Genomic DNA, 13,863 nt, shown 5'->3' on the forward strand with positions numbered 1-13,863 from the left:
TACGTTTGACTGAAATATGTGAAATTCGGATATGGTCATGTCTCTTCAGGCATGTTTAAAGCACATGCTTACCTTGTACCGTAATACTTCATCATACTTCACACTACTCCTGCACTTGTGGCCTCTATTGCGCAACCATTCGGAAAGAGACAATAAATTGATATATTGAATATATTTAGAATTTTACATGAAAATTGAAAGTGAAGGTGATTAATTGTCACATGTGACACTCCAGAGTGGCATCGGCTTTTAACCCGTCCCCTCAGTGGGCAGCCATGAAAGGCGCCCGGGGAGAAGTGTGTGGGTATGGTACCTTGCTCAAAGGGGACCTCAGTGGCACCTTGGCAGTTCGGGATTTGAACCCACAACTTTTCGGAAACCTGTGCTCCCTCACCCGCTAGGCCATCACTGATAGTGATAGTGATTGGGCTCTGAGCTATGGAGTACTAGGAATGCCAGAATTAAATAGATAAATACATCAATAATCAAATAATAAAATGTGTCATTAATTATATAAGTTGGATGTCATTATTAAGCTTAAAACTCACCTACATTTCCAGAGGGATCAATACATCAATCTAATTCTTCTTTAAAACAGGAAGAACTTGGGTTTTGGACCATATGTATGATTAAAGGGCACTTGCACTGGCTGTACTTGTGTACACTTGTTCTTGTATTTCACTCTCAAAAATCAAGTAACAGAGCGCTGGAAAAATATATCCTTCTGCTTTCACACCCTGGAAAATGAAGTCATGTCACCGGGCCAAGTGAAAACGGAGAGGGACAAAACTTCCAAGTTGGCTGTGATATTTTTGAAGAGGGAAGCCAGGCATTCAGACATATTCTCTAGGGGTTATTGATGATAATTGTAATAATCCCAGGGCTCGTTTTTTCCGTTATTAGTCATCTGAATATCCAAGCCCCACTGACTGCTGTGTGCAAAGCTCAACAAATCTCTGCATGTGAGGAACTGGCCTTCCTCTGCAAGGAAAGAAAAAATAGCGCTGAATCTCTTTTCAAGACTGTGCGAAAGAAACACTCCTGCGCATATTCTGAGGCTTTTGTACACTGTAAAAAGTGAACACTTGCTAAACATTTAGTATAAAAATATTAGTTGTGACAGATTACTTCAATTATTATAAAGTTTAGGCAGTGTTCACATTTTCAAGGTATAGATGCCCTGAAAGACAGTTTTTAATGTGTTTTTTCTCATTACAATAGTTAAAAAAATATTAGATTGCTCTTTTAAACCAAGATGTCTAATTTATGCTTATGAGTTTATTTATTTATTTATTTGTTCGTGTATTTACTTTACTATAATGCTACTGACTGGTGTGTTTGGTTAATTCACATTACGACAATGCTAAAATATTAGGTGAGAAAGATGAATTACATTTTTAAAAGTTTAGCCAGTGGTCACTTTTTACAGTGTATGGATTAACTAAAAAACGTAAACTGTAACTGTTATTAATTTTCTCATTACAGTAGTTAAAAAAACATTAGTTTGCCCCTTTAAACTAATTTAAGCTCTTTAGAATTTTTTTTTTACTTCACTATAATTTTACTGACCACACATTTGTTTGGTTTATTCACATTATGGCAATGCTTAAATATTAGGTGTGACAGATTAATTATATTTGTAGCCATTGTTCACTTTTTTTCCAGTGTATTTATTGGTGTGCTTAACACAACATGGTTTTCCTTTCTGGAGACACCGAGGACAGGATTAATGTTTTGTGATGATTTTGGAACCACAGAGCCCTGTTTTCAATGCTATGTAGTCAGGGTGTAATTATTTCTGTCACATAGAACATGAACTAATGATAAACTAATGATTTTCCCCCATTTCCCCTTGATGATTGATGATTGTTGTTGCTAGATATATGATTGTTTCAGCACAAAAATGTCCAAAAAGGCACCTAAACTCCCAGAAATGTAATATCCTCAGCAACTATTTAATATGCATAAAAAATCAATATAGGAAACTTCTCCCAAAATGTATAAATACAAAACCATCCAATCTGGCTACAGTAAGCACAGAATATAATCCTGACCCTTCTGCCCATCTGTGTTTACCTTTGGTTGCTGTCCTCATAATGAAACAGGACATCACAATCCGGGTTTCTGTTATAGACATCATGGGATGTGCACATTAGGGTTCCTGAACATATCCAATGTGCAACATCTTAAATAACACCTCAAAATACAAAGCAGTTTGCCTAAATCTTTAAACTAGGCCCAACAGGTTTACATTTATTTCCATAATCAAAGTGTCTACCATTAGAGAGGAATAATGACAGTGCAGACGTTCATATTAGGGAGAGGTTGTGGATTTGGAAGTCCATTGAATCTCTGAGATCTTGGCTCTGACATTTTTTCTTCCATTACATCTTGGAAGAAGGGCCCCATTTAATTAATCAGAGAGCTGAGGACGTCCACGTGCCAAGACTTTGTTAAGTAATCAAGCGGTCAAGCTCTTTGGCCGCAACATAATCTCCCTTGGGCTCCTGGTTCTGATGCCAGCTGTGATTGTATCTGCCTGCCGGTGAATTGTGCTTCAACTGAAGAGGTGCTTCTCCAGTTCTCCGCTCTAGATGCATGTGAAAGGGACACGTCGTGATAGCAGACCCCATTCCCAGACCGGATGCAGTGGCCGTAGCTGCCACTGGTCTAGTGCACAGGGCCACAAGGTGAGAATGGTATCCCTTTTCAGTCAGTGAATTTAGACTGCTTGTCCCTTGTGCCTTAACTACTGGGTGTGAAATAACTATGCAAGTTTGCACTTCCTATGTCTTTGTAACAAGCCTGTGTGAATTAAAGTCCATGATTCAATCGATTACAATTGTCAGTGCCTCGGTATTGATTTTGTATTACATATAAGCAGTAAAGTTTACCCGGGTGTGGCAGAACAAAGCTGCTGTAAACATATAAATAGAGAGCGTGATGGAAACCCCAGCAGCGGTGTGAGATTCTATTTCTTCCCGGCGGGCCTCCTTTCTATGAATGCTTCTCCAGAGTGTCCTTCACTACACACCGACCCAAACCCATTACAACCTGAAGCAACAAACGCCAGAAAAACGACTGGTCCAGATGTCTAAGAATCTAAAAATACGTATTTTTTGTAACTCCTGATAAGTTGATAATGTTGTGTTGTAGATCTCCGTACACTCAGAGATAGTTAACATCAGCTTTTCCTACATTCCTCCTTTGTGCGGCGCTGTACTCAGATCGGGCCACCACAGTCACAACCAGCACTACTTTATATTTTAAACCACCAAGCAATGTCAGTGTGATGTAATCAATTATGTTGAATATCATACACATCTGCATTGCGATGCATCAACTATACGATTCATTTCAACACACCTAGTACCAATCCCAGCAAGTTGTGGATGCCAGAACCCATCTTGGGACACTGGGAGCAGGGAGGGGCTCCAGCCCACCGCAGGACACACACATACAGTATGAAATTGTCACTGAGATTTAAATGTGAGTAAACTGGAATAGAATATTTGTATTCAGTTTCTGAATAGAATTCTGCTCTGCTTTTTTTTTATAGTTGTCATATTCCCAATACATAGCTGCTGTGCACATTGTGTTGTTGGCTTTGTCGAATTCGCTTTGTTGATGAGTGTGTGGGATGGATGTGTATCTATCTTCATGGCTGCAGAGCCTTCAGAGAAAATGAGACAGAAACAGGGAGACAGATTGATAGATGGAGGATGGAGGAGTGGGCGTTCAAATTGCTGGTGGCAGAAAACTCTTCTCCCACTCACAGTTTAAGGGAGGAACACTATTAATAGATTTCTTCTTGTCCCACTTGGCAACAGGAAGTGAACTGACAACTACAAGTTAAACTGGAACTAAAAATGCCAGTAAGTGACAGATCAAAAAGTTTGAAAGCTATACATGTTGCTTTTTATTTGTTTTATAAAGATCAGAAACCCAAGATACAATGCGATGCAAGACATCTAGTTCTTGTTTATGCTTGAAATAGGAATTTTGTATATGAGGTGCATGTTTATCCTTTACTAGACATTACTAGAGGTGTGAACTGGATCCCAGTGTTTAATAGTCTGGTGAAATATTGCTTATTTAGCACAGTGGAAGTGTTTGTGTGGGGTGTTTACCCCCAAAATAATATTTTTTACTATAAGGAATGATGAGATAATTGGTGAGACAACTGCAGTGGATGCACCTAAACTCCTCTCACACACACACACACGCAAACAGAAACAAACACAGAAACGGTCGTGTGGGCTTTATGAAGATCCTCAGCCACTCAGGTTTTGAAACCACAACCTTGTGCACTTGTGATGGCCGCTGAGAAGGACTGAAACGGGCGATAGACTGAGGAGGAGGCAGGACATGGAGGAGTGCATTTGGGGAAAAAATGCTTGTCATCTTATTCAGTTATATTAAGAAGTCACAGTACATAAATACTTATCAGATTGACAGGAGCGGGTGTAAATCTTCCAGAATGAAAAAGAAGGGCATTAAAGAGCTGTCAGTCATTGCTGTGGACTCCTACCATTTTAAACTTATATTAGATTTATTATAAGTTTTTTTTTCTTGCCATAAATATTTAATTATGTAAATCACAAACACGTACTTGACCTTACGCAAGCAAACAAGCCCCACACGCTGGTGTCATTGGATGTCACTCCCAAAGTGATTTCCTTATAAAACATGTGACTAGAGGCTTCATGTTAAAGAGCAGTTTGTAAGTTGTAAGAAGTTTGAATGCGATCGGTCCTAAGTCCGTAGAAATCATATCATATATTTTCTGGCAGCTTTATCAGCTGTAGGATGCGTCAGTCAGTCCGGTGTTGGTGTCAGGGAGCCGACTGGTGGATGAATTGACTGTTTAAGTTGACACAGCTGTACTCCAGGATGTCAGAGCTGCCTTTCTGTTTGTAATTCCCCCCTCCGAGAGCATATTTCCTCTGCTAAAAATAGACATTCTCCCCTATATGCCTGTGGTTAGCTCTCCTTTTGTTGCCACTCTTGCATGTTCTATGTTCTATATTTTTGAATTTGAATGGAGGGAGGAGAGGAGCGCTTAATGCTGTATGGTTGTGAATGATGTGAAGCGACAGCACAGCGTCACAGAGGGCGACTGGTTGACAGGACATGCTTCAGGTCAGAGGAGCCCCGCCACGTCACATGGTCTGCATCCAACCATGGTCATTTACTAAAAAAAAAGACCATCTAAAATGAAACCTAAAATCTAAACTCTTCTCAAAAGTTTCATATTGACACCATAGAAAACCTTTTTTAAATTTTTTTTTGGTTTTAATTTTTAATGCATCTTGGCAGGGCTTCCTGTAGATAAACACTCAGGCATGGCCTCCGCCCTGAGCCAACGCTGCAGAGTGCAGGCCATGTGTCCCAACACGCTTTAATGGACTCTTCTAGAGCCTTGAGAGATGCGTGCGTGTGTTTGTGTATGAATGAGTGATGAATGCATTCATTCATTAGACTGTTATTCACATAGTTGAAAAAATCTTTTTTGTGGAGATCTTAAAATGTGTTTTCTTGTGTTGTCTTGTCTGACATTTTTGTTCTGATCAAGTGACCTCATGTATGTGAATAATATTTTTTTGCAAAAGAGGTGATTTTATACATACTAACATTTAATCATACTCATAAAGAGCACAGCCTAGCGAAGATCTTGTAAGTGCATGTGGGTAAATGGGCCAGATTCAGATGTTTTTTGTGTCTGTGTGCGATTGTCTTTTCAGACAAGTGTAAAGGAAGGTTTACTCCTGAAGCAGACCAGCTCCTTCCAGCGCTGGAAAAAGCGCTACTTTAAACTCAGAGGGCGAACGCTCTACTACGCCAAGGATGCCAAGGTACAGCATGCTTTCAGCCATTTGTGTGCACGGCATTTCTAATCTCCTAAAAAAAAATTTTTTTTACTATTAATACCAATGCATGTTCATATAGCCGTACACAAAATCTCTAATGATTGTATGGGAGCAGTATTAAAATGATTTCAGTGTACATTTTTGCTTTGTAAATATGGTCCGAATTTGCATATAGTCGTTAACGTCATGAAATTGGAGTCAGCTTCCATAATGTCCCACACGCCAATTTGATGAAGCAACAAATCCACATTGTGCAGGGAAGTTTAGTTCGAGTTTATACAACAGCAGGATCTGTCGGAAGGAAAGGATTTTTCCCTTGTTCTGTTATTCCGCATCGGCTGCATGTATTAGAAAGCCAGGCCTCCTGCAGTACGGTGCAGGGATGTTCAGTGGCAGCTCCCAGTCAGTGTAAGGTGTGAAAGGATTGTAGGCGTGGAGCGCCTGCCAGCCCTCTGACATCAGTAACGCACCGTCTGTGCATATTTGTGTGTGTGTGTGTGTATTTGGTTGCCCTGACCCAGGCGGGTGGAGTCCTCGCCCGCTGGCAGTACCGGGTGTCTCGCAGCCGCGTGTGCTGGAGGCTGCTCTCCGTCTGCTGGGCTGGGGCGCGCCGCGCCGCCCCTCCGCTGGCTGCCGGGGGATCGGAGGAAGGTTTGGTGGCAGTTCGGGTCAGCAGCAGCAGTGGACCCCCGACCCGTGACCTCTGCCCTGTCTGCTTACCCGCCCTGTCTGCTCTGGCATCGCTTAACGATGCCTGTTCTCCTCCTTTGTGCCCAATCTGGGCGGAGCAGCAGCGGAGGAGAACAGCGGGGCCTTTAGGGTGGCTCCTCGTCTCCTTCATCTCATTCCAGTCCTGTCTCGGAGGGAAAGGACAGGACTATTCTGCCATTGTCTTTGTCCTTACTCAAGAAGCTCCATCCTGCCGGCTGTACTGGCCAGGTGAAGTGGCGTTCAGCAGCCATCACTGTTCTGTGTGTCCTCTGCATCCCATCCTCCACTCCACAGTGACTGTCCTGTAGTTAAGGATCCCATTCAGTGCTCTCCGCTGGCCAGGAAGGAGTTATGGCGTCTCGACTGAGGAAATCCTCTGTTCTTTCCTTTCACTGATAGCTGTAGGGCTGTGAGGTCAGGGAGAGTGACGTGATTCCGAATGGAGAGAAGGAGAGAGAGAGCGCGAGACCTCACAGACTGATGTGACACCACTAGGCGCCCTGGCGTGCTTAGTGCAGGGGCTGTGTTTGTGTTGGCATGGCATGGCACCCATGCGGCAGCAGATACTGGATCCCAGGCCGATCCTATTATAAACAGGACATCTCCCTGTTTACACCGTCAAAGTGTACAGTAATCATTTACTGAAATAGCTGCCAATCAGCAGTAAAGAGAGATCGCTCTCGCGCGAATCACTCTGTGTCACGCATTAAAGAAAAAAACTATTGCAGACCCCAGGGTTTCACCATGCAGGCTGTAGTGACTCACAGCAGCCTCCTCTGAAGTCAGCTGACTCCATTTCACCTATTAGTCAGGGGCATCGCTGAGGGAAACCCTGTGGGGCTGCAAAAATATTCTGGGAAGGTTGTGCTTTTTATATTTGGGTTAATATTGTGGCTCATTAAAAATACATTATACAGTACACAGGTTGGATCCCTTATATCTGACCCAAAATTTCGCACATGGCACATCCCCCTTTGTTAGTATTATAACCATTTAGTAAGCAGTTTGGTAAAAAAAAAAAAAAAAACAAGGAACTGAGCATACATTTTACTCACAAAATAAAACCAGCATTTTGAAAGTGAAGTGATTGGCATTGTGATACACAGCACAGCAGACGGTGACACAACCATCACCCTTGGAGAGCAGTGGGCAGCAATGACAGGCGCCCGGGGAGAAGTGTGTGGGGACGGTACTTTGCTCAGTGGCACCTCGGAGGTTGGGGATTCGAACCGGCAACTTTCTGATTACGGGTCCGCTTCCTTAACCGCTAGGCCACCACTGCCCCTGTTTATAGCTTTTCTGCTACTGCTCTTTGTTGCTTTTGCATAATAGAACAGTCCCTCCAGGATTTGTTGATGTTGTGGTCATCGCAATTAACGCAAATTCAACCAATTTTTGTGAGTTCATCATAATTTTGCAATTTTGTCTAGTCACCAATTTCTTTTCACTAATTTGGGTGTTTTTGCCATAGCACCCATGCATACAGTTTAGCAAAATTTAGATTTCATCATGTTATGGTGTGTATAAACATTATAATGGACTAAATCAGGCGCTGTCAGGCAGCTATCACAGATCAGACAGTCACATGTGGGAAGAATATCAAAAAGACACAAAATCATGGCGGGACTGATAGAATAGAAATAAAATTGGAAATCATTTTCAATTTTATGGAGCTTCTCGAACATTGAAATGATTTGCATGAATGCTGCCATTCGCCAGGTCACATTACAAACCTCTGTTAGTAAGAGTAATAGTAGTATTATAACTGTGAATATTTATTTGAAATATTAATTGAAATGTGAGTCTGTAATGAGTTGCTTCACATAAACAAAAGTCTTGCTACATAATGAGCCCCAGGAATCCTTATTTCAAAAGTAAAGTTCAAAGGTCAGGGTTCTAGAATCACCTCTTGTTTAAGACTCTGTTTTTGGTCTGTTCGCAGTCTCTCATTTTTGATGAAGTGGATCTCTCAGATGCCAGTGTTGCCGAATCGAGTACAAAGAACATCAACAACAGTTTCACGGTAGGCAGCCATTCTGATGAACGTTTAACCAGAACTGCTATGTGAGACACGCTGAGAGATGAAAAAAAACATCAAAACCAAATTTATGCTCGACCATCTAAACATTTTAAATCTCTCTGCTTGCTGCCCTCTTCTGCTGCCCTCTGGAATTATACTAAGTTTTCTTCTTTGATCCTTAAAAGTTAAACTATGCCATCCTCTTTTAGGCCAACACTTCTACAAATCAACTGAGTAATAATTATAAATTATAATTGTTTCATAAAACATTTGTAAAAATATGTCACGGCACAGAAAGGAGGAGGACCCAGGCCCGGTTACGGGCTGTCTTTTTAATTTCCTACAGGACAAACCAAGACATAGGAACAAGCTTTGGGGATGGGAGGGGAGGGGACACACACTCCACAAACGCACCCCGCCTGAAACACAAGACACTTCACAGTTAAACATAAACAAGAGTCACAACGACAATGACCACATTCTCAAGACAAGCCAAAAGAGCATCCGAGCACCGTTCACGTCTCCTTTCACTCGGTTCCCGGGTTAATACCGGAACCTGGAACACTGCTGCAGCCCAACCTGAATAGGGAGCACTTCCGGTGCGGGGAATCAAGAGGGGCGTGGCCTGCAATTAGTGTTCCGGGAATCCTCGTCAGGTGGCAGTGGTGGCCTAGCGGTTAAGGAAGCGGACCCCTAATCAGAAGGTTGCCAGTTCCAATCCCGAGCACACCTCAGTGGCAAGTACCGTCCCCACAAACTGCTCCCCGGGCGCCTGCTCACCAAGGATGATGGTGAAAAGCAATTTTGTTGTGTGCGCCGTGTGCTGTGCTGCAGTGTATCACAATGACAATCACTTCACTTTCACTTAATTTACTGTGCCATTAACTCCGTCCCGTGGACCTGGGCGCGCTGAATGCACACCCGGACACATAGTACAGCATGCGTTGCTCCGGTTATATATTTTGGTACCACTGGGGCAAATGACTGTAGACGCCTCGGCGTGCAGCCGTGTGCACGTACCAGTGCGTGTAAACACGCGAGTTGTTGCCAGGGATCAAAGCTACGTGGGCACGTCTTTCTAAAAAAAGCAGCCCGCTCTCCAGGCACAGCTATAAAAAGACATGGAAGGGGACTAAGAAAGCTCCAAGGAGCAGCGGAGGGTTATTCTTAGCAACAGTCGGCGCCAACAGCGATTGGCTCCGTGCCACGGCGTCCCCTTGTTCGCGGCGCTGCTCAATCATCTCAACTCTCAAACCATCATCACATATAAGGTAAAACTGTCATCTTCCTGGGACGAAAGCACAAAAATGTGCCGAATGAGGGCCGATCTGAGAGCTTTAGTGTCATTTTTGGGCCGTTCTAAATCTACGGTATTCTACCGTATCGTATGCCCTCAGGCTGACATGCATTCACTACCTGTTCCACGGCAGGCAGGCAGGCTGGGCTTCGCCGTTTCTAATTTTAGCGCGGCTGCTCGTCCGTGTGAGTGTGTGTGTGTGTGTGTGTGTGTGTGTGAGGCGAGCATGAAAGCAGGCAGAGTGGCAGCGAGGAGACCAAAGGAAATCCTTGGGCGTGATGTCACACGGCGATGGGCTCCGTGAGGTCGGGAGACGGTGACGGACGCGGTGGGAGAGGAGGGCGTGTCCTCCGGGGAGTGATGCTTACGCAGCGCGGCACTGAAATGGAGAACAGCTTGTTTACCTCACAGCACAACCGAAAGCATGAACAGGAGCGGCCGGTGCCCCTTTAAGGGTTCTGGAGAAGCTGCTCTGCATCCTTTCTTCTGTGTGTGTGTGTGTGTGTGTGTGTGTGTTGTTAGGGAGTGTGTGACAGTCCATGTGACAGTAGGGCGGTTTCTGGAGCTCTGGATTGGCCAGAGCAGTCGGCAGGGAGAGACCAGCCGCGCATAAAAGTCCCACCCATCCACCTACCCAGCTGCGTGATGGGACAGCGTTGCTGACAACACACACACACACACGTGCGCGCGCACGCAAGCGGTGCAGACAGTGCAGTGGAAGCGAGGAGGCGGCGAGTCGGGACCGCTGGTGAGTTGGAGAACAGGGGGGCGTCCGAGGGTCTGCTCTCCACAACCTCTACATTATGCATGTAGCTGGACGCATGCATCTTCTTCCAGACCGTGCTGGGTCCTGATGCGCGCGTGCGTGTGTGTGTGTGTGTGTGTGTGTGTGTGCGCACGTGCTCGTTCTCCTGGTCGTGATGCAGGAGGGGCTTGCTCTGAATGTAAGACGAGCACCTTGAGCCGCACGTGAGGACGGGATCCGTCCAGCATGGCTCCTGTATTTAAATGCTGGCCTCCCGTATTTATGAGCTCGTAGGGCGTAAGCGTGCGAGAACACACACATGCAGAGAGTCACGACTCGCCTCTCGCTCCACTCGATCGCTGTGACCGCGGCGGAATGCGCTCCCTCCATCAAGATAGATTACGTTACATCAAACAAACCGGACGGTTATGCAGCATTTATTGCATTGTTATGCAAATGCGATATAAATAACATGAATACACACCTCAGAACAGACTGCGGATTTTAAATGATCCAGCTGTGAAATAAGTTTTTCCCATTCTGCTCTAACCAGAAATTGGACTAAATTTTTCATAAACTAGTGTTTATGGTTAAGTATTCATATCGTTTGGTACACAGTTTTTGGATAGGGAGTTGTGCAGCGTTACGTAAGGAAGCAAGCACAAAATGCTCTTTGTGCCATTAAGGGGTTAAGCACACACTTGCCGCAGATCTGTGAAGTACACACGGGTGAAAAGCGCGTTGGTTTTAATTGTTTGTAGTTTTCTGGACATATTTTTGGAATCAGTAGTTCCACATTTTAAAAATGGAATGACTTTCATTAATGGAACTGTATCGTGGCTAATTACAAGGTATAATGTTATGGGACTGAATACTATAAAGAGAACATTTCCGACATGCAAAATTGTGACAATTGCAGAAATAATATATATACATCACGTACCATTACCGTGTTCATAAATACATTCACGTGAATCTCTAATCATTTTTCTTCTGTGATCATTAATAATCTTCATTGCAATAACTCTTCCGTGTCCCCTGTTATCACAGAACTGTCCCTGCTGTCCAGCCCTGTCTCATTCCGTTTTGAGATCTCTGTTGATTTACTGTTCTCCGCACACTCACTATTGGCTGTCCACTCCCATGTCCTCATTGCATTAAGGCAAAACGCAGCACCCTGTTCCAACCTCTGACCCGAGCAGGACCTCTGTGCGCTTTCTGTGCTTCACCGGACTGTAATAAGCGGTTCTTTCTCATATAACGGCCAGTTGGTGGGGTTGGACGGTTCAGAAGCAGGAGTCGCTTTGCAGAGTTGCGGTGTCTTTCTGAGAGGAACATTTGTTGGGGCTTTTAGTGTAAGTGGCCAGGACGGATGGTCTGGGAGTTGCCCAGTGATTGCATAATGCAGAGGAGATGAATGCTAATGTGTTTAGTGCATGGAGACCATGGGCCTAAAATGGTTGGACATTTATCTGCCTGTTTTGGACGAAAGCAGATGCTTGTGGGCTCTGAAAGGAAATGATAGAGATACGCTTTGATCTTATAGACTGGTGCATGGCTCAGGGTCTTGTGGAGGTTCAGTATATATGGAATGTACAAATAAACCGTCCTCAGTGCTGCTCCTTCCCTGGAATATCGGATCTACCTCAGATGTAAAGTACGTGGCCCTCGTCGTTTTTACGAGGTAGTAAAACAACAGCCTGATCCTTTACAGAGGAGGGAATCTTGCTGGTATTTACAGAGGAGGTCTGTGGGGACTGTGACATTGAGCTTACTCCCCCTTACTCCCAATTCCCCACTGCTGGATGTTCTCCTGAAGCAATCCCAATCATAAAAGAAATTATCACGCATTGATCTGATAGGTCATCTTCATTCGCTCCAATTCAGGACCCCGATTGGCTGTGGAGACCGTGGTGGCTGCCACTGTGCTCTGATGGGAATCTTTAAAAGAAGCTCATGTCATCAATCTTTGTGTGTCGGAGGGTATTACAGACACGCTAATAGAGACATGAACTATACGTTTTTTTTTAAAGAGGGGAAAAATAAGGCCAACAGGACACACCTCCTACATCGGGACTGGAGCTTGAAAGAGAACCCAGGCAGTTGTGTTGGAACCTGGTAGTCTTGGAACAAGGAGCGATGCGCAAACCAAGAAAGGAAAAGCAATTCATGGCTGTTACTTTTACACCAACAATAACCAATATGGCAAAATGTATTTTTCATTTTACAACTTACATTTACATGTTAAATGTATTTACAGCATTTATCAGACTTTCTTATCCAGAGCGATTTACAATGAGTAGTTACAGGGACAGTCCCCCCCTGGAGACACTCAGGGTTAAGTGTCTTGCTCATTGACACAATTGTCGTAAGTGGGATTTGAACCTGGGTCTTCTGGTTCATAGGTGAGTGTGTTACCCACTAGGCTACTACCACCCCATTTGGTACAACTCATACTGTAGAAAATGTAAATCAGCAAATGGTTATTTTGATAATTTAAGGCTAATAATGCGTCAGAGCTTATAGTCTGTCTACATTAGTTTTTGTTTTCATCATCGAAATTTATGACAAAATATCTTTGTCAACTTACCTTTTTGACAACATGACATAAATGCTGGTCATGTGTTGTAACTATAATGAAATATATCATGTAATACTGCTGACTATATATGGTTTACAAGATAAAACCTGTACTAAAATGTCTCTTCATTTTCGTTGAAGAAAACGAGATGAGATGTTATATTGCGGTTTCTGTATCTCCCATATGGTCGCACAGATTACGGCACTTTAGCAATACGCAATTAATTAATTAATTTGATTTCAGGTGAGCAGATGGCTGGGAATGAGGAATGAGGAAGCGATCTTTAGACGCACTTTCTTTGCATTGAAGTGGAAAGAAAGAATGTTTGGTAGAAAAACATGGAACAGAGCAGAGTGTCTTTTGTGTCTGGGTTTAAGTAGAATTGCATTACTAGAAAAAGAGACGATTTTCAATGACAAAAATTTGACAAAAATGTCGTTCTGTTTTCGTTGACTAACCAGACTAAAATATTTATGGGTAATTCAGACATTTAATCGACTGAAACTTGACTAGACTAAAATGAGGATGGACGTGGCTAATAAAGACTAAAATGACAGTTTGATGAAAAGACTAGACTAAAAGTAAAATTAAGACAGGCTGCCAGGCTGGTTTAATAGTGACTTGGATCTCGAGATCAAG

The 13,863-nt window shown here is 43.5% G+C and overlaps 1 protein-coding gene across 6 annotated transcripts in view; it reads left to right on the top strand.

Moving 5' to 3' along the window:
* dgkh (diacylglycerol kinase, eta) overlaps positions 1 to 13,863 on the top strand; it is a 43,857-nt gene that overhangs the window by 5,582 nt on the left and 24,412 nt on the right. For 2 of the 6 annotated variants that reach the window (XM_028990947.1, XM_028990945.1), the window contains exons 3-5: positions 5,745 to 5,855; positions 6,392 to 6,538; positions 8,524 to 8,604. In XM_028990947.1, the coding sequence (XP_028846780.1) occupies positions 5,745 to 5,855; positions 6,392 to 6,538; positions 8,524 to 8,604 (339 nt within the window). Of the gene's footprint in view, positions 1 to 5,744; positions 5,856 to 6,391; positions 6,539 to 8,523; positions 8,605 to 10,361; positions 10,647 to 13,863 lie in introns of those variants that run through there. The other 4 variants (XM_028990944.1, XM_028990951.1, XM_028990946.1 and 1 more) reach the window with 3 other exon arrangements.

This window comes from Denticeps clupeoides, chromosome 9 (genome assembly GCF_900700375.1).
Source record: "Denticeps clupeoides chromosome 9, fDenClu1.1, whole genome shotgun sequence".
Classification (NCBI taxonomy): domain Eukaryota; kingdom Metazoa; phylum Chordata; class Actinopteri; order Clupeiformes; family Denticipitidae; genus Denticeps; species Denticeps clupeoides.